We start from the raw sequence: 20,568 nt of genomic DNA, 5'->3' as shown, positions 1-20,568 counted from the left end.
AGAGAATTTATATACTACCTGATTGTAAGAAAACCTCTGAGCAATCTACAAAAATATAAAATAAAGCATTATGATTATGTTACACTTCCTCTGACAATAATTTTCATGGGTTAAGGCAGGGGTCAGCAACCTTTTTCAGCTGTGGGCCAGTCCACTGTCCCTCACACCATGTGGTGGGCTGGACTATATTTTTGGGGGGGAAATGAACGAATTCCTGTGCCCCACAAATAACCCAGAGATGCATTTTAAATAAAAGCAAACATTCTACTCATGTAAAAACATGTTGATTCCCGGACTGTCCGCTGGCCGGATTGAGAAGGCGATTGGGCCGCATCCGGCCTTAGGCTGCCTACCCATGGGTTAAGGGCACTCCTGAATCAGGTGACATCTATGGCGATGTGCATTTTCTGTCAGCTTCAGCATTAGGTTAATATTCACAACTGTTTCAAACTGGAAATTTTAGGACTCGGGCTTTTGCCCTGTTTTGCATGCTGTGGGATTAAATTGTGCCCTACCCTCTTAAAACTGGAGCCCATGACCCTCTCTCATATACACTAAATTAAAGCCCATTTTTCTGTGCAAAAGGAAACTCCATGGTGGGGTGTTTTGACTTCTCAGGCCAAGCATTATAAGCATGATTCAATATGTAATGTGTCGTTACAGTAAATTCATGTGTGTTTATGACTCTCTAGCAGCCAAATGTTGTGAAGAAAAGCAGTTTTTGTTCAGTAATTACCTGCCTTGCTACTGTGCAGTTCTGGGACTTTGGCCCACAATCCAGGGCATCTCATTCCACTGGTTTGTGGCCTTTCAGTGTTCTCCCTTAGTATCTTCGCTTGTGTATATAGAACCACACAGAAATCACAGTGTTTTTGCAATTGCTCCCCGCCTTTATTGCCTCTGAGCAGATACAAAAGGTTTTCCTTTATGTATGCTACTAGGTAGGCAGTCAAAAAGTTTCATTTAGTTGCAAACCAACATGCATTAATTTGTTTATAGTGACCGTCACCATCCTTGTGCCCTCTAGAAATTTTGGACTGAAGCTCTTGTGTCATGCTGGAGCTCTCTGTGGAAAATGGGATTTGTAGTCCTAAATATCTGGTTGGTAAAGGATAGTTCACAGCCACTGATTGCAATTGCATGATTTGCAAAATCTGTTAGCGTGCTGCCAAAGCTTTCTGTTTCTGCTGTGGAAGGGTGGGTTCGTATATTATGATTATTTTTTAATGAATTGCATATGTTTCTGTGTGAATGTGCTGATAGTACAATATGTTTTGCTTAATGCTTATGGGTTGTATCCCATATTAGTCCTACTCAAAGTAAACCTATTGAAATTGATAAGCACGGCTAACTTAGGGCCATTAGTTTCAGTGGGTCTACTCTGGGTAGGACTTTGTTGGAGACAACCCTGTGTTTTTAAATATACTGTAAGTTACTCAGAATCTAGTAAATAATAACAATAAAGTAAAATTTGGGAAAGTTAGTTGAACCGAGTGATTTCAAATTAGTATCTCTTTCCTTGGGGATTTAAAATATTAAAACTTGATGTCCTCATATTGAATTGTTCCAATTGTTTGGACCAATCAGGCCCTGCACAGCCTGGGCTCTGGATCTCTCCAGGAGGACCTTTCCCAAGTTGCTCCTCCAGTCTGCGAGTGAAAAATCAAATGGGGAGAGCTGCTGTTACCAGCTCTGTCGCCTCTTGGAAGATGAGCTTCTTCACCTGCGTCATCAGGTGTTCTAGGACTTCCTTCTAAGGAGACCACCTTCAGGCCTGTTTTCAGTCTTTCTTCTCTGCCAGGCATTGAGTGACTTCTGTGCCCACTTTCAGCTTCAGAGTGCTGCTGTTTGACTTGCAATGAGGGTTGTGTTTAGTGCTCCTTCAGTGCAATTTTATGGGGTTGCATCCAGCTAAGTTTCACTCAGTGTATACCTAAATCAGTTGTGTCCATTAACTTCATTAGCTTTACTCTTGAGTAGGACTAGCATTGGCTACAAACTGTAGGATTTATCTTTTTTGGGGGAAGCCTCTTTGAGTGTGTCTCAGGGCCAAATAGGAATTTAAGAATTCCAAAATAATTGCCAGCCACCTGTTTCCATTGGATGCTTGATGCGGACCGAGCATGTGCCAAGGGCGGGGATGCATTGGGAAATAATGGGAAGTTTTACAAGGAAAGATAAGTGCTTTCTCGTTACTGAAGCTCTAAAGATTTCTCAAAGCAAGGCAATGTTGACCAGGTGAAAGGCTCGCCCTTTTGCCATTCGAGATGTACCCTTCATCTGTGTTCAAGTTCTGAGATGCAAGATCAGGCGTGTGAACAAGCTCTGCTCCTGCAGCCTCTTGCTCTCCCTGTCCTTTTTTACGGGTGGCCAGAGAGACGGTGAGTGTATCCGGTGGTAGCTAATTGTGAGCCAAAGGATGGATCGCTTCCTTTTCCTCCCCAGGTCTGTAGCCTCAGCATGTAAATGAACCCCCATGGAGGGAGCTTTACTAATCTCTGGTTTTACTAACAGTTTATCTCCTCACAGGTCACGCAGGTTGCGAGACAGCCAGGCCCTCCTGCCCCCTCCCCTTACCCTGCACATGAAATAGGCAAGGGGCACCCATCCCTTGCTGCAACGCCACCAGGACATGCCTCCTCCCCAAGCCTCACCCAGGTAAGGTTTGGCGCCTGCTTCTCAGGTCTGAGTTGCCTTTCTATAAGTTTATGGGGTGTGGGTGAGATCTTGGCTTTGCGCAGTGCTAACCCTGGTCTGCATGCTACTTTCACTTGAGCTGCTCTTCCTCTTGCTGGCCAAGGACAGGGGAAGAGGAGAGGGGTTCCCTTTAGGGCGCTCCCCACCCCAACCCCCTCAATTGGAAATTGGCAGGGACGCCTCTCGTGTCAGACCAAACGCTTTTTTTTTTGCTAAGTGGCGGTGATTTTAATAACATGCCTTTAGGCAGGTACATTTTTCTTTTCTGACCAGCACTCATTGCATGTGCTGAAAGAGAAAATGGACACAGTAAAAATAATACATGTGGACAAGGAATTTAGATAATTGAAAACCATAACTTGTTTTTAATCACTTAATTCCTCAAAACGTTTCCAAGAGACGAGGGATGACGTGGCAAAGCAGAGGAGGAATGTATTTGTAGTTAGCAAAGGTAGGGCAGATGCGCTGTCCAAGGGTGGGCCTCATGCCTAGGCAATGTGACCTGTGGCAGCTTCAGGCAGTGAGCTGCTGAGCACCAAGGCCTCCTTGGCAATGATGCCTCAAGGCAGAGTGTGTGGGAGCTTTCAGAAGCATACAAGTGGAGGGGGCATCGGCCCCTTCTTTGTTTCTGTAGATTCCTGCATGAGACTAGAAGTCTTGGTTCTCGGACAGATGAGCTGGTGCTTGAAATCCTACTTGGAACATAATCAGCTGCTTTGATTCCCATGATAACTTCCAGACCCTGAAGCGTGATGCAGGGCCCCATTTTGGTTCCTTAGTAAAGGAGGAATTGGGGGTGAGGCGAGGTTGAGCTTTTTTTTATACAGGCATGAGAGAACCCTCTGCATCTGTTTCCTCCAGCCAGACAGTGCATGAGTCACTCAAGTTGTTGCACCTTTTCCAGTGGACTTGACATGTGCATCATGTGACAGTAGGCATGACACCCCACCAGTTCAGCTCAAAACTTGCTGCCAAGTTTATTGATAGAAAAGGATTTTGTGTAGTCTTGTGTGTTAAGAGCCTAACCAAAGAAGACAAAAAGTGCTCTGAAAGTTGTGGAGTAGCTACTGTAGTAACTGTTGTGGGCACCAGAAACAGCTACCCTGCCCAGCTGCATCTCTACGACCTCCAACTCCTGTGTCAATCCCCAATATTCCAGAAGAGAGATGAAAGCCACAACCTTTTCCCACCTCCAGGCATCAGAAAAAACTGCAAATATTCCTTACGAATTTATCAGTTAAGTCCTGAGTACAGTGAGGTTCTTCCACAGAAAGTCACTTCAGAATGTTGCACCTCTGATTGTGTAACACCTTCTCCAGATTTCTTACCTGAACTTAAGTCACGGCCAAGTCTGGCAGGTCAGCCCTGCACAGAGTCTGCTAGGCTTCTTAGTTTGATTCTAAACAAAAGCAAGGGGTGTCCTCCTTGCCTCAGAAGGTCTTGCAATTCTTTGTCTGCCAACAAGAGGCACTTCTTGTTCATTTGTTATAGATCTTTCTCTAATGGGTCCAGATAATTTTGAATGCCACCACTTCCTCCACTTACAAAAAGGGGGGATCCATTGCTCACCCACTCAGGACTTAAGGCAATTGTTAACCAATATTTTGCCTGTATTCTCAGTTGTTAACAGGATATGCACTCTTGCTTCTTTCCAGGGCACAGGCCTAAATTTACCAAAAGTAATTCACATTTTTGATACATGGCATAAGAATATATAAAGTCTTGTACATTCATCTTTGGGATGTTGTCATGAGTGTAGCGTGCTGATCGTAGGAAAATGTATTGGTCACCTGTCTCTGATAACTGATCGTATTTCTCCACTTTTTCGTTTTCCCCCCTGGAGAGGCAGTCTTACTGAAGCGCATAGTAGCTTGTTCTGTAAAAAGGGTTGCCTGCATAGATCCATTTGGTTTCCCCATTCAGATCCCTGCAACCTCACAGGAGACTTGGAGAGGGGGGTGTCAAATAAAGGAGCTGGTCTCCTGCAGGGGGCGTTGAGAATTGATGGCAACTGGTCCACAGACCTTTCACATTGCTGTTTTGAGATTAGCAGAGTCCTGCACTTGAAGCCACTGAGAGCATAATGACAGGACAGGTCACTACTAATGGGTACCCTTTTATCTAGAGTACCAAGCTCTGCTGACAACAATTCCCTAGTCCTAGAGTAGGGGAAGAATGGGTAGAAATGTCCCTGGGATGCTTTTGTTCATTTAGCCCATTGTAAAAAGGCAGGTAGAAAGGGAGGTCGTCCCCATCCAGGTGTGTAGAAAGTATTTTGAGAAGTTGGAGGGGATGCATCTGCTCCCATCAGCCTGGTAGAAGGGGAGAGAGAATGGAGCATTGACGTGGAGATGTGCCAACCCCTGTCCATCCCCCACCCACCCGCCATCATTCTCGTCCTCCCCACCCCCCTCTCCCCCTCTCTCTGTCTCTTTCTCTGTCACTCTCTTTCTTTCTCTCTTACTCTGTCGCTCTCTTTCACTCTCGCTCCAGCAGCCAGGAGGGAGGAGGGACAGAAGCTTTCCACCCCACCCAAGAGCCAGCAGTCTTTTTGAAGATCCAAGGGAACTGGTGCAAAGGATTCTGGGATGTGGGATGGTGAGTGACAAGAGGAAAAAAAAGGTTAAGTGATGCCCCGCTGGAAAAGCCTGGCTCTTGTTTTTCTAATGGGTGGAGATCTCATTTAGGGTGGGGCCATTGTGGCTTACAGGGGAGGCCCCTCCTGCAAAGGCGTGGAAGACTCAGGGCAGAAGGAATGTTCATGGGGAGCCTTAAAAACACGTTGAGAACTTGAGATGTATGGAGGAGCTCCATTCAGTATTTTGCCCTTGAGGCATCTTACCATGCCATCTGGACTTTTTGCTTCAAAGCTGTTGCTCTGTCTTGGAAAGTGTTAAATTCTATGGCAAAGTTTCAAATTTGGAGTAGGCGTAGATGTGCAGGGTGAGAGTCTTAGCTCCGTGTCCAGTCTGAGGATGGTGGCTTAGCATTTTAAAGGCCCACCTGTGTTCCCAGCCATTGGCAGTCGCTGTACCTGTCGGCCCACATCTGCCTCCCCCATACACTCTGGGTTGTGTCCAACATTTGTTTTACACACAGTACACCCATTGAAATTAATTATCATTAGTCATACCCATTAACTTCAGTGGGTCTACTCTGAGTAGGATGAGCATTGGGTGCCACCCTCTTGACTACTTGGGCTGTCCCTCAAACAGCAGGGATTCCATTTTCCCTCCACACCCTTTATTCAGGATTGCTTATAAGGGATTTTGCATGTGAGGAGGTCAGAAAGTGAAGCTTTTCGCACTAACCTCAGTTTGGCAGTGCCGAGGGAGGGCTGGTCTTGCATTGAAAGTCGCTTATACTTGGTTTGGCGCTCACTCATTGCTCAGGTTCAAAATGTTTCCTTTAGGAAGGTGTTTAATTAAAATAGGAAAGTTTCGGTTCCAAACCTTTATGGTGTGTTGGTGTGTGGGAGCCGCAGAGAGCTATCCAAGGTCCACTGAAAGCGGTCCAAAGGGGTGGGGACAGGAAAATGCAGCTTGCAGCATGACTTCTGTGTTGCTCCTTTTGTCTTCCTGGATCCAGAAGCACATGGTGTGGCACATAAAGGGGAAAAGAGAGGCTCACAAAGGGAGAATAGAGAAGTGGTGCTGTAAGGCATGGACAGGGAGGGAAGTGGGTTAACAGAGAATGGGTCATAGAAGACATTTAACTTTTGTAACAAAGCTGTTCTGTGGTTAACATAGTCGTGCAGCCCTGTTGAGTTCTTGCAAAGGTGTCCCACTTGAGTATCTGAGCGTTTTACCCCTTGATTTAGAGTTTTCTTGGCCCAACTGATGATGCTCTGAGTGGCAGAGAATAAAACGTCCCCTATCTACAAGATGCTTTTCTGGAAAAATATTTTTATTGTCCTACTTGAAAGGGTTTTTGCAGTTTTCTAAGTTTTCATGAATAGGAGGTTTATTATTTTAACTCCCAAGAATGTAGTTAGACTTTGTTTAATATTCAGGTAGCCCAGAACCAGCGATTTGCCTTCCGAAATGAAGAGATTCTGAATTTCAGAAATTCCACACCCACTCACGACTCTGGAGTTTTGTGACCTTGGCTGCCTTTTCCTATGTGGCTTACTGTAGGATTGTCCCCTTCCTGTCCCATTTGGCTGGGTAAAGTATAGTAGTAGTGGAAACGGCATTAGGAATTGTGCCATAGGCTTTGGTGAGCAGCGTTCTCCTATGTGGTGCCTTACGTGAGTCATGTTTTCCTGCAAGGCATTTCCAGAGTTCTCTACAGCTTGGTTCCCTCTTGGCTGTAGCAGTGTGGTTAGAGCATGGTGCTGATAACGCCAAGATTGCAGGGGCAATCCCTGTAAGGTACAGCTGCATATTCTTGCGTTGCAGGATGTTGAACTAGATGATCCTCAGGGTCTCTTCCAACTCTTTGCTCAGCCTTCCACAGCACTTCCTGATGGTAGACTCTGCTTTAATAAAGCAGCGTGTCTTGGATCCCATATCACATGTAAATATGGCATGATGTAATACGCTGTCATCGGTGTGCTGCCATAGAAAACAGCATGGGGGATGTCATTTTCTGTGTGGGCTTTTGAGGAAAAGTCATGTTGACTGTTGTCCTTTTGTCCCCAGTGCCCAAAAGCATTTTGTTTTGTGCCTGTTGCGGCAATTCATCAATGGAGTGGGAGGAGATGGGGGTTTGCTTTAATTCATAATGTGACTCAAAAGCATGTTGTGTTTAGAAGGAAGCTCTACAGATGGGAACGTGCAGCAGTGCCAGCCAAGGTCTCTCGGGCCATTTCATGTAAGGATATGCTAGTCTTCTTCCTTTTTGCCCTGGATCACCAGCAGTGTCCTTTGCTAGGCTGAGGAATAATCTCAGAGAAGTTTAGCTCTGCAGTCACAGGATGCAGCCTTCCTCTTTTTGCTTCTTTTAAAAAGCAAAACTCTTGCAGCTGGACTGATATTTTGATATGTGGTCCACTCCATTCCCTAAAAAAGAAAAGAAAAAAGAATCCCTCTTTTGAGAACCTTAAATGAAGCTTTTGCTAATGCTGGCTTACATTCTGCATGCAGAATTGATAGGCAGAGAATATCTATATTTTATATAAATAGCTCTCCGTGGAACTTTGTGTAGACGGATGGAGAAGGTGTGGCTTTAAGGAGCTTTGAAGCCACTGAGCCATCTTATAGACTATGGATGCTTTTCCAGTGAGCTGTTTTGGCAACAATTTCATAAAGACCTTCTGAAATCTAAGGCAGCTATTTTAAGTGTCATTAGGTCACGGCTGGCTTTCGAAGGAAAGCATGAAATACCCAGGGGCCTTGTTGCTTGTAGCTAGAAGTAGGATTAAATTGCCAAATGCATTAAGGTGGTGAGAGTGGAACCATACCTTTTCCGGGTCCGGCCTGCTCATGAGATGCTGTGAGAGTGATCCCTTGCCTAATCTTTCCCAGGGACTGCAAGCCTGTCCTCATCCACGGGACATTTCAGAGCTGGGATTGTGTAAGGGTGTGAGGTGTTGCTGGTTTTGTCATGTCTTTCCTTGGTGGTCCCTCGGATGCACCCAGCATTTAACCTGGCAAGTGACTTCCTGTGGGCACGGAAAGTTCTCAGGGTGCTGAAAGAATTCACAGCGCCGAGGCAGAAATTTCCACTCCGCTGCTCAGAGCAGGAAGCGCAAGAGCTGTGCGTGACTCAGCATTTTCTCAGCCTCCCCCTGACGTGAGCCCGGCTTTCGCCTGTTTATTCCTGGCACATTTAGTGCAAGGGCGGGGGGGGGGATCTTGTTGCACAGCAGGTCTAACTCCTTTCGAAATGCAGATAAAAATAATCCTCCCCTTGTTGTTGTTTGCTTATTTCAGCTGGCAGGAACAGAGGGTGGGGGTTGAATGAGGGGGAAGGTCCATGGTGAGAGGATTCTTTGACAACTTGAAACACATAAGAATTCCTTTATCGTACCTCTTACTCCGAGATAAGGTAGGAAGGAGGAAGTGCCATTGCTTGGTGGCAAAGAACACCCATTGCCTGCATCAAGCCCCATATTCACCAGGCTCTTTGCAGGGCTGGGGGTCACCCTTCTCTGCCCTGCAGAGTCCTCACCAGTAAGAGGAGACAGCCCTGGGTTAAATGAACCAGCTGGCTGACTCAGGAAGAGGCAGCTGCTGCTTCTTTTCTTTCTTCATTAAATTCATTCAAACATATAACATCTACACACATATGTATGTAGGCCTCGGTCCAGTATATCTGAAGGAGTGTCTCCACCCCCATCGTTCTGCCCGGACACTGAGGTCCAGCTCCGAGGGCCTTCTGGCGGTTCCCTCACTGCGAGAGGCCAAGTTATAGAGAACCAGGCAGAGGGCCTTCTCGGTAGTGGCGCCCACCCTGTGGAACGCCCTCCCATCAGATGTCAAAGCGATAAACAACTACCTGACATTCAGAAGACATCTGAAGGCAGCCCTGTTTACATTTTAGTGTATTTTTCATCTTTGTTGGAAGCCGCCCAGAGTGGCTGGGGAAACCCAGCCAGATGGGCGGGGTACAAATAATATTATATTATTATTATTATTATTATTATTATTATTATTATATTTTTCTGAATGCTGGTGTTTAAGCAAATAATGTAAGCTTCTTATCCCAGACTACTGTTTGTATAGAAGGTGATAAACCGTTTAAGTTAACCAAAGTTTAGTAACGTGAGGAAAGTCCTCTGTTTTCATTTTTAGCCATATACATAAACAAAACTGTTCCATTTGATTCCAAATGAGTCTTTGTGCTCCAGGCCTTGTGTCAGTTTTATTTAATTTTTCCACAAATACAGTTTGCCACACTTTGTTGTTCCAGTTTGTCAGAAAATCCCCCTCTAAGTTGTTCCAGTATGGTGCTGTTAATGAGCCTGGCTGCTAGGAGAAGAGAACTTCTTAAAGGTTTAAGCTGTTAAGTTAATATTGCCTCCCGTGAAAAGGTTGAGGAGCGCTAGACACTTTGTCTAGTAATTGCTTTTATTTGCACAAATAACTTCCTCCTCCTTAAGTCCACATGTTCATGGGCTTATCTGCACCATGCATCTGAAGCATATGGCCTCCCCCAAAGAATCCTGCTTTGAATGTATGGTGTGAATGTGGGAAGTGCTCTGCAAATTGTAGTCATCACTCATTGCTGTGTCTCACGGTGCTACAGCATTTGTAAAGTTTAGAAATAATCACTGCTTTTTTTATAAAAAAAAAAAAATACATGTCCCAACCCTCAGATGTTGAGGTTGGACAGGCTAGAATTGGAGTTAACCTGGATACAGATTGTTGTGGCAGGGAATGCTCTTGGTGCATGGCAGGAAGCACTTCTTCCCACCCCAGGCCAGACCCTGATTGGCTCCCCAGGATTACATTGGAACTTTCATCTCGCCCTTCTGGGCCAGCTAATTGGGCTCTGAAATTGGACTCAGAAATGTGGCTGCTAATTGCCGCTTGCTGATGTACTCCAAGACAAAGACAGTGAATTGGAGAAGAGATTGGGTTGTTGAGTCATTGCAGTGGGCTTGATGCAGCGAGGCTGGCAAAAGTTTGGGGTGCTTCATGGGGCAGAATGTTTCCTGACTGGAGCCAAAATTTGCTTCCTAAGTGACCTTGCTGCATCTTGGTCTGATTTGCCATTTCACTCCACCTAACAAGACAGTTGCAGGCTTCAAACATCTGGTCATCCCCAGAGCCATGCAACTGAACAGCTCCTGAAAAATGCTATTTTGCTGCTTCAGGCTGCCCTGGCTGCCCTCTGTTGCCCCTCCCTTCCACCAGCCTGGAAGGTGGTTAGGTGCCTGCTTTGGATTTTACCTCTGTCAAAGGCAAATCACTACAGTAGTGATTGTTTTTCTGGCATGTTTTAATTAGCAAACAGCTTCTGAGTATCTGTGCATACCCTGTAGTAACTTTTCTTAAACAGGGTGCTGTTTGAGCAGCAGCTGAAACTAGATGACTTCCAGAGTCCCTTCCAGAGTATTGGGCTTGTCCAGGGCTAAGGTGGGACCAAAATCCACCCCGTCTCAGAAAGCTGCACTTGACTTTAATCTATTGACTGTAATAAGGGAAGGACAGTATGATTTATTGTCACACACCCCTTTTAGGAGGAGTTTTCATTCAACCTTTTCAGATTCAGCACCTATTCTTAGCCCAGAATGGCATTAGGGTACCCACTTTTTTTTTTGCCATTTATTTGTATGGTGGTAGTACTGTTGCTGTTGCAACTTGTTTTAGGCTAGGTTGCAACCTTGCAATGGGTTCCGACTAGAGACCTTTACCACATTTCTGCCACTGATCCCTTTGTTCAGCTGTGTACTCTTGAGGTCTAAGATCTCACAGTTTTGAGCTGCTGACTTTGAAACCTAGCCTGGTCCATCTTGGAATTCTTCATTCAATATGAGCCAAATGACTGCCTTATGCCCTGCTTTGAGTGTTTGTAGTCACATGTACCTGATGATAAGAGACTCTTAAAAAAAAAAAAAAGTACCTCTGTGCACAAAAAACACACACCTCGCATACGCACACACATATGCACAGCAGTATTTTATCTCCCTGAATTTTAGAATGATCCACTCCCTGGTTCTCTCATTGCATCTGGCAGGCAAATCATAAAATGCTGAACAGAATAAACTTTAATGATCCACCACTTTTCAGACAAATAAGCCGATTAAAATTCTCATGTGCATTCATCTTTCTGTGCCAAGCAGAGATCAGTAGGCAAGATAATTATCCCATTCAGCTGGGATGGAAGAAAGGCAAGTGTCACATGTTTCAGTGAGAGCCTTGAAGGATGGGCAGAATTGAGCAATGGCTTATGGAGGTGTCCATAGCATCTTTTAGGGGGCATATGGGTTGGTGAGCCCTGATGGAAGGGCAACAGGAATTGCTCTAAACCTGGCAGTTGTTTGAACACCCAGAGACCAATTATGGATTGAGCCTGGCGCGCACAGGCAACCTGCATACAGTTGTCAGTTGGCTTACCCTTTGTACCAGCCTTGCAGTTAAGCACTAGCCTGGTAGCCATAAGTGACCGGGAATTCTGTTCAGGCATGTGAATGGACTAACGGAGGAGGGATAGATCACTCCATTTCTCTACCACCATCAGTCTGTTTGAGTCCTGTGTTAGCTGCAGTGGAAGGAAGGTTTCATCCTCCACAACCAGGATAGATAACTGAGCCTCCTCTGCCAGTCTGCTTGGTGGAAGAACTTTTCCTTTCATAGCCTGTGTGTCAAAACTGGCTATGGAGGAAGGGTATGCTGCTCTGGCACTGCAATTTGCTTTAAGCTGTAGGACTGTTCTGGGGCTCAGGGTGTGGTGTTCTGTTGAGTGGGCTGCCTCTGTTGAAATGGGGTGATGGGGAGTTTGCTTGCTTATGTGAATGGGTCCTCCAGCCTGTGTTATGAGCTCTGTTGCTGGGCAGGCTTCCCCTCCTACCAACAAGCTGGCCTTACGCAGGGGCCTGTTAGGAGAAGGCACTGCTTTTCTTGTGGAATGACAGTTGAGGTGTCATTGCTTAGACTTAACTGACTGCAAGAGGTTTACCTGCTTTATCTGTGTTGCTGCCTTTTGCAAAGGGCCTTATCTCCTCCTCTACAGGGCCCTGGAGCAACCAAGGGGCCTGGGAACGGGGCTGTTTGCTGTAATCTTACAAGGAGGATTGGACTGTTAATGGGAGCAAGAAGGAAGGTGCATTTAACTCCTGGCCACATAGAGTCAAAGGGCAACAGTAGAGCTTCTTTTTTAAAGTCTTCTAAAACTGTGTGGGTGTCAGATGTGCAAGCTGCCATTGTCCTGTCTTATAAAGAGGCACTAAGCCTCAGTCGCATCACTGTGACATAAATCCGGAAATGTTTTTCTCGAGCCAAATAGTCTCTTGATGAATATTGTAACGAGCTGAATATTCTGCTGCTTCTTGGCATGAATTAGCAAAACATTTCTGGCGCTAAGTGTGCCACTGAGCCATCCAGCAGGGAGGAGGATGAGGTGTGTGAGATTCTATGTCAGTGAGGTGAGCAAGCCAGCAGGGTGGGAGTACCTGGTGTATAGAGTCTCAGAAGCAAATGGTTTGGCCTACAGGCACTGCTGGCAGACACAGAGGACAGCTATCTCTGCCATGGTTCAGCCCCCCCCCCCCCCCCCCAGCATCATTCAGGAGATGAAACATTGGGCTGGACAGATTCTTACTCTTGACCCAACATGGCAAATGTTGCAGTTAAGTGCCTTCAAGATAACCATTGCTTTTAAGTGAGATAGTAGACACCCCCTAACTGTTGAAAACCTGAAGTTAAGGTTAGTTCCTTGTATCCGGGCTTTTGCATCAATGGCGTATGTCTGAAGGTACAAAGTGTGAGTCTAGTTGAGAGTTGAGGCAGCAGCGGGAAGGCAGTTTCCATCCCGGTTGCCGTTGCTTGTCATGTCTTTAACCATCTTTCTTCTCTCTCCCATGGCAGGCCCCTTACCCCTCTGGACAGAACGCCGCACCCACTACGCTGGTGTACCCGCAGGCCCCTCAGACGATGAGCACCCAGCCTCAGACGCGCTCGCCGGTAAGGGAGCCCTTATTTTGCCTGCGTGTTGTGCTGCATCTGTCCAGCCGTCCAGCAAAGCCATTGCGTTGCACTTCCTAACCTTTTTGCGAGTAGCTTCCCTGAGAAAAAGGCACCCGAAGGACTTCCCCTCTGCTTCCAGGTGGCACAAGTGACGTAGTGTTGAAGCCCTCTGCGGCTCTCAGAGATGAAGAGTCAGGTCCTTTTTTGAGTTGCCTGCCTGCTCTCCAGAAGCCTGTAAATGCCTACTCCTGGGCACTTCTGTCATTGCCTACGGTACTGGTGCCCTGCTTCCGGAGGGGGCCCTGAGCCCGGCTTCAATCTCTTGTGTTGATCCATACCACCTTGCATCATAAGTTTGAGTGATACAACCTGTGCCTTTCAAGGGTGTGTCTTCTGGTGGTGGCTGTTGTGTGATAGATGCATGGACACCCCCTCCCTTTGTGTCTTTACCTTTTACTGCCCCCTTCTTTAAAGGGCTTGTAGCGAGTGGGGAAGGAGAAACTTGTTTCCTGCGGCCAATGCAATTCTGGGCTCCTGTGCTCACAGCCCTGCTGGTTCCAGCTGCACACTCTTGTTTTTTGTCTAGAAAAGGACCCTCCAGCTCATTCCCTCCTCACTCAGCCCCAGTAGTTGGCCACAATCCTGCTCTATGACAAACTGGTATTGAGCAGCAGAAGGGACACCTTTCCATCCCCAGCCACCCTTACTGTAGTAGGGCATGTTCCTCCCTGTTACGATGCGCAAAAAGCAAGAGCTGAAACATTCATGGCTGAAACGAGAGGGGAGAGTCTGACTCGAGAGCCGTGTCTCTAAACCAGTTTTCTTGACAGCCCAGCAGAGCAGTGCCAGTACATTGCCCAGACAACTGGAAGCGGAGGAAGGTTTTGGAACAGAGTCCGGTTTACAGGTCCTTGGCGGGAAGAGGCTGGATAAAATACTGCATTGTAAGCAATATAACAAACTGTACTCCCTTCTTGCAGGCAGTCGTGCCCCCGCGGCACCCCTTTCAGTTCTGTTGCTTTTTTTGGTTTCATTTTTTGACCACATTGTTGACTGATCTACAGAAAAGCACTGATCCGATCTCTGCTTTAAGCCGCTGTGTCTTGCGGGCTGCCGCATTCAGCGGCAGTTTGGAAGGGGCCAAGGCTGTCAAAGGTGGTGGCAGGAATAAATTGAGGCAGGGTGCCCCCTCCTTAAAAAAACCCACAACAGCCACAACCCAATAACCCTGTTACAAATTTTTCAGGTGGTCTGAGTGATCAGGTACCTGAGATTTACTTTTCTAGCCCTTGTGGGGGATTTGCATTTGATTGGATTAGTCACTCGAGGGAAATTGGCAAGAACTCCTCAAAACAGGAACTTTCCCCAATTTTGGCAGAAACCTTAAGACGGAAGAAGCTACCTATAACGTCAGCCATTTTTCTGTGGTCATGAACAATCCCTCCTCTAAAATATTACCCTGCGTGCAGTCTTCTGCCATCGTCACGTTTTGTGATCATTACCACCCCATGACTAAAAATTGCTCACATAACATTTCATTTCCCCCACTCACCTCTCCTCCTCCCCTCGCAAGTCCAAAACAAATGCAAAATGGGCTAGGCTGAGCAGCTCTTGCATTTCGTTCTGGGCTTGGTTTCCATTGGTTTATTCTCCCCGTCCCCCCTTTGTGGCCCTGAAGGGAGGCTTGGGGGAGGGTGAGCGAGGGAGAGCGAGAGAGAGAGAAAGAGAGACAGCCCCCCACCCACTATGGCACCAGAGCCCCAGCTGAGGGAGCTGGTGGGCCCTGGAGTTGGTTTTGTGCTGGCAAATGAAGGGACCCTAGTTCTTCTTCCCATAGCTGCCCTTCAGCTTACTCCGATCTATTTCTGCATTCAAGGGCCATTGGCAATTGCACAGCCTCTGCCTCGACACGGCTACCTTTGCCATTCAGGTAGCTTGGTGTCATTCCCAGGCAGGTTTTCTGTTACAGCAGGGCCAGTGCCTCACACTCTGCATGCTAATTCCAGTTGGGAAGACTTTAAAAACTTTTCAGTGAATTTCTAAATTGCAACAGGTTTTTGTTTCTTTTTAAAGCAATTTGGCCTTCGTAGCGAAAATGCTGAAGTGGGGAAGAGAAGAGCTATAGTGGGAGGTTTCGTTTTCAAATGGCCACAGCCAGTGTGCCCACAACGCAGCTTTAACCCATGGCGGGAGAGGGGGCCCCCTGCCAAATATGCACAGAAGGAATTGGAAGCAAGACCAGCATCTGGCAGGCAAAAATTGTAACTCCAGGCAAAGGGGAAAAGGAAACCTATTTTTAATCTGAGCCAGCAGTGACTACAGTTTGTTCTGTTGCTTACAGTTACTTAATAGAAAGAGGGGCAGAGAGAGAGAGGCAGAGAGAAAGAATTCTGTCCGCAGGAATTATGCAGCCAATAGCCAATGGTGACAAGTGCAAAATAGACTAGGGTCTTTCTTTTTTCCTCCCACTAACGTTGAAGTTTTATTTATTTTTCATATAACATGTTTACTGGGCCGTTGGTTTTCACATAATTTTATTAAGTTGCAGCTATCTGGCTCTGATTTCTGAGCTGTTTAGAAGTGATACTTCCTGTGGAACAGTGATAAGACAGGTACTTTTGCTTTTGGACAGATGAACACCAGTTTTTTTGGTCTGTTACTGATGTGCATTTGCTGATTTTCTGGGAATATAGACTTTCTATCCCTCAACCTATTTAACCAGAAGTAGACATGCTTAATGCTTTATGCTTCTCTGATCAGATATTTACCATCCTACTTTGCTTGTGCCCCCACTTTTCGCACTAGAGACAGAGCAAATTTTGAACCATATTTCTGTGCCAAATTTAATATAAGAACTAGCAGCCAATTCTTGCTCTCAATTTGTGTGTTTCTCAACAGCTAGAGGATCAGTAGAATGGCAGAGTTGAGCAAGCGGGCCAGAAACTGTCTCTTCAGCTGTGTTAAAGTGTTTAGGAAGTTTCAAGAAGCACATTGAGGTTTTGAGAAAAAAATGACATTTATCTGTTAGGCGTTTTGATGGAAAACAAGTGATCTCTTTCTGCCTGAAATAGACGCTGCAGCCTGTTCTGTAGGTTTGTATGCTAGTGAGAGACTGTCTGCCGTTTCTGTTTCTGAATATTATATTTGGTGTGGAAAGTAGGTTATTTAAGTGTATCACAGTAAACTTTGGCACTTAGGAAAGCTGATTTCTGCTGAGAAAGAGCTTGAACTCTCCAGATGTTTCCGCAAGGTAGTAGTGGCAGTTGATCTGAAGGCTCTGGTAGTTTCCTTGATTTCTGATGACACTCTCTCTGCTTGTTGGTTGTTGTTGTGAACTCATTTGCAGTCTCCTCTTTTGCTTTATTGTTCATAGCAGATTTTCTGTTAATGTTCGGGGGGGGGGGATAGTGAGTGTGGCTTTTCTCATGTGGGAGAGGATAGGGGAGAAATATTGAGTTGATTCTACAGCATTGCAGATCTACCCGTCCCCACACACTCAGCTGCACTGAATATGCCGCAGGATTTTGCTTGCTTTCCGTTAAAAAAGGAAGGAGAGCCCAGTGAAGTTTTTAGAGGTTTCTACAGCTGCACTTAGAAAGCTTCATCTATGCCAAGATATCAGCATCCCTAGGTGAGGCTGACTTGTCTTTCAAGTTGTGGCTGTGCCACAGACAGGGCTCTCCATCCTGCACTCAGCTTTGATGCGCATCAGCAAGGGCTGGCCTGCCTTGCTTTTTTAAAAAAATAACTTAGTGTTTGGTTTTTCAGCAAACCCTTCTCCCCCTGCCCTCCTTCAACTATGTTAGTGTTAGGGTGTCTTTGGGCTATCTAACAACTTTGGCAGGCACCTCCACCACCCACATTTTGAGCAGTGCATTCACCTGGCAGCAGAGTTTTACCTTCTGGGTTTTTGGTACCTGTCTGTCACTGTCCTGCAGCACAGCTTTGACCGTGAGAGTGTGTGTGTGTATGTGTGTTGGGTTTTTTTTGTTTGATTTCCCCTTGTGGGTTTCTTTTGCATACAGTGTGACAGTTTTTGCCTTTTGTTGTGGTGTTTCTGACTCTCTGTGCCTTTCCTTTTTGTGTTTTTGTTTCTCCTGCTTCTCCTCAGTTTGCAGCGGGGCCTCGACCTGCCCATCATCATCAGGTACAGTACCCTCCTTGCCCCTCTTCACTACGCCTCCCCTTTGCTGCCAACTGGTTGGGAGGAAAATGTGCGGGGGGGGGTGTTACTTGGCTGGCCCTCCACTAATTCCGCAGGCCATGTCCTGCACCTTGCTTTCTTAGAACCCCCCCTTTCTAAAGAGCCCCCTAACCCCATGGCACAGTCAAGCTTCAGCTTCTAACGGTTACTAATTCTGTTGCATCAATTAACAACCCCACTAACTGTGATCCCTGGCTTTTGCTGCTGCCACAAAGCTTTCTGATGGCTGTTGGTCTGGGATCTTTGATGTTTGCTTGGTCAGGTGTGTGTGTGTGCTTAGTTTGGTTATCTAGTTCTCTTGGGCACCAGGGGAAATGGGGTCAGAATCCAAAAGACTTGCCCGGAGCAATTGCCACATTACAATACCCCCAAGTACTTTCCGTTCTGAGGATGGCAACATTCCACCTGACATAAAAACGCTATGAACGTCGACCACAGTCAGGAGACTGCTTGATTTTCTTTACCAAATAGAGCCATGCTAAGTTGGAAACACGCGAAAAATCTTGAATAGTGAAATCGGATTCTGGGTTCAGGGGTTTTTCTCTGGTCTTGTGGGGCTGGCCCAGCCCACCTTCCATGCCCCCTTCAAGGCAGCATCTAGGGGAGGTGTTCATCATCTGAGGTTGACTGCTGTGGATGGACCTTGGAGTCCGCCACATTTCTACAACCCATCCTTGGTCAGAAACAACTCATGAGAAGGTGGTTGCACTGTTGTTTCATCTGAGCCGAAGCATACTGGAGTGGTGAAAGTGTAGGTCTGTGTAGCCCATCACACAAGTCACATCATAGGAGGGGGGTTCCTCCCCATGTAGCCTTAAATCATCAGGGAATAAGTTAATTATGATGTGCTCATCTTCTCTCTCCCCCCCCCCCCCCCAAACAGACAGCCTGAGTTACTCTTGTGGCTGCTACTTGCTGTGTGGAGGGGTGTGGCTTTTAGAGGTGCTGTTTTGTTTCTGGTTAAAATGTTGTGGTTTCTTCAGTTCTACATGCTGGAGATGCCAGATCCCATATTTTCTGTGGCTGTTAAAAGGGTCCATATCAGTGGGGGGCAGGGGAGTACTGGGCTTCCTGGCTGGTGCTGTAGATTTTCAAATATCCTTTTACCATCTTCATTGATGGACATGGTTACAGTTAGGTTAGCTTAGCTTTAGAGACAGCTTTGAAAAGTGTTGTAACTTGCCGTAAACCTTTATGGTGTCCCATTCACCCAACTCAATATAATCAAGGGTTAGCTTGGAACCAGAGTTCAGCTTAAATTCAAATGTTACCAAATGGCTCAAAGCAAATGGGTGATGAGGAGGCAACTGGATTGATGGAGAGTTGTGGAGAGCTTCTTGGTTGTCAGGTGCAACTTGAGGTTCCTTCCCTCTCTCCTGCTGCCATTGAAAATGACAGGAACTCTGATAGTCTAATGCAGAGCACTCTCACAGGCATCATTTCCTGCAGCTATTGTGTCATAAGATGTTCAGGTCAGTGTGACTCATGTGCTCGCGCCATTAACTGGCAGCTCCTCCGGCCCAGCTGCTGTGACGCTTGGTGAGGCTCATTGAACTTGCCAACTGCTATTTGAAGACCGAGGGGGCTGTGGGCACTCTTTCTCCAGGAGGAGCGCTATTCCTGGGGCCCTTCTTGCTTCTGCAGCTCATTCAATTAGCGCAAAGTGTTTGCACAAAGATGTGCAACACAAAGCTGTTGGAAGCAACTGTGAACTCCCCTGTGGGGAGGAGCAGCAAACCTTGTCAAGGAAAGGAGGGAGGGTGTGAAAACACTCTGCTTACCAGGAACTGAGGTTTGCCTTAGAGTGGGAGGGGTTTCTCCTTGGCAGCCTTTGACTCCTGCCTCATTAGGGAATCACATTTTCTATTTAAGAAAATTTCTATTTTAGTTCCCGCTGGGCAGATGCTGTGAATTCTGCCAGGCCTCTTAGTTTCAGGACTGCTGAGCAAGGATTCTTGTGCCAGTCTTGTTTCTCCAGCAGGCTTGGTCCCTTCTACACACTTCTGGTGTGGTACACAGGTGGAACAATCCCTGCCCTCCCCGATTGGCTCTGTCACCTTCCAAAGGGCAGGGTTTCTTCTGAGCTCTTCAAGCTCCCATTTCCACTTACTTTCTTTTTTCCTCTCTTTCTCTCTCCCACCCCCCTTCCTTATCTGAGGGTCCCAAGATACCATGTTAGAGAGTAAAGCAGTAGCAGGGGAGTAACCTTCCCACCATCCAGCCAAGATGTTGTCCGCAAACTGCAGCTAGGTGCCTTGAGCCAGATCCACCCCTCCTCTGATGCTGGAAGAAAATGAGCTATTTGTTCACACACTCACTCTGTCCTCCATTCAGGCAAACAAGAAGTGTGACTAGTGGTCAAGGGCACATTCCAGAAAGGCTAAAACATTTGGGGTCCAAAGCAAGGGCTAGTGATTGGTGCTGCCTAGAGTCCTGAGGGCCAGCAGATCGAGAAGCCTGGAGAGCTGTGTTCAGGCCCTGGGTCTGAGGCCCCCTACCTCTTCCCTAATGGAAGCAGTTTTGCTCATCCTCTCATTCGGAGGCTGCTCTGTCAGGCAGCTGAAACTGTTGGGCTTGGGAAGTTTGGTGTGTCTGGGCATCCCACTGATGACCACCATCACAAAGCCTGCGTCTTAACAGCACCAGCCATGAGGGCCAGGGACAAGCCAGTGGGCCTGCTGCATAGGGTTGGCCTTGACTCTTTGTGTTCCTGATTTAGCACAAAGTGCTCCTCCAGTGGGATTTGGAACAGGCGCTGGTATTTTGAACTGTTTGACAGAACGATTATAAAACAGAGAAAAGGACACCAATTCATCTCTAACTCTCTGCTGCAGCCATGGCCTCCATCATCTTGTCTGGAACCCTGAATTTCTTCACTAGTCTGTTAGTATTGCAAGTTGCAGGAGTTGGGATCTGGGAGGGGAGTAGCAGCTGCCGGAGTCTTGCATGTTCCCCTTCCAGACCCTTTTCTGGTGCTGTTTTCAGAGCAGCATTTTGGGATTTCTTTCCAGCTCTTGAAGCTGGTCAGGTACTTCGTTGTGTTTGCTTGATCATCAAAGAGGCTTTGGCTAGTTGAGTCCCTGAGCGGCTGCT

At 46.7% G+C, this 20,568-nt stretch overlaps 1 protein-coding gene across 50 annotated transcripts in view; it reads left to right on the top strand.

Annotated features, from left to right (window-relative positions):
- The window catches only part of EIF4G3 (eukaryotic translation initiation factor 4 gamma 3), a 76,340-nt gene that overhangs the window by 19,790 nt on the left and 35,982 nt on the right, over positions 1–20,568 (top strand). For 6 of the 50 annotated variants that reach the window (XM_083453631.1, XM_083453635.1, XM_083453634.1 and 3 more), the window contains exons 3-7: positions 2,515–2,658; positions 5,191–5,295; positions 13,173–13,268; positions 14,102–14,215; positions 17,383–17,418. In XM_083453631.1, the coding sequence (XP_083309757.1) occupies positions 2,515–2,658; positions 5,191–5,295; positions 13,173–13,268; positions 14,102–14,215; positions 17,383–17,418 (495 nt within the window). The remainder of the gene's footprint in view (positions 1–2,514; positions 2,659–5,190; positions 5,296–13,172; positions 13,269–14,101; positions 14,216–17,382; positions 17,419–20,568) is intronic. The other 44 variants (XM_083453629.1, XM_083453628.1, XM_083453622.1 and 41 more) reach the window with 17 other exon arrangements.

This window comes from Podarcis tiliguerta (assembly GCF_965153285.1).
Source record: "Podarcis tiliguerta genome assembly, chromosome: 8".
In the NCBI taxonomy this organism is placed as follows: domain Eukaryota; kingdom Metazoa; phylum Chordata; class Lepidosauria; order Squamata; family Lacertidae; genus Podarcis; species Podarcis tiliguerta.
The sequence above is the reverse complement of the archived record's forward strand: the minus strand, read 5'-3'. Positions and strand labels throughout refer to the sequence as shown.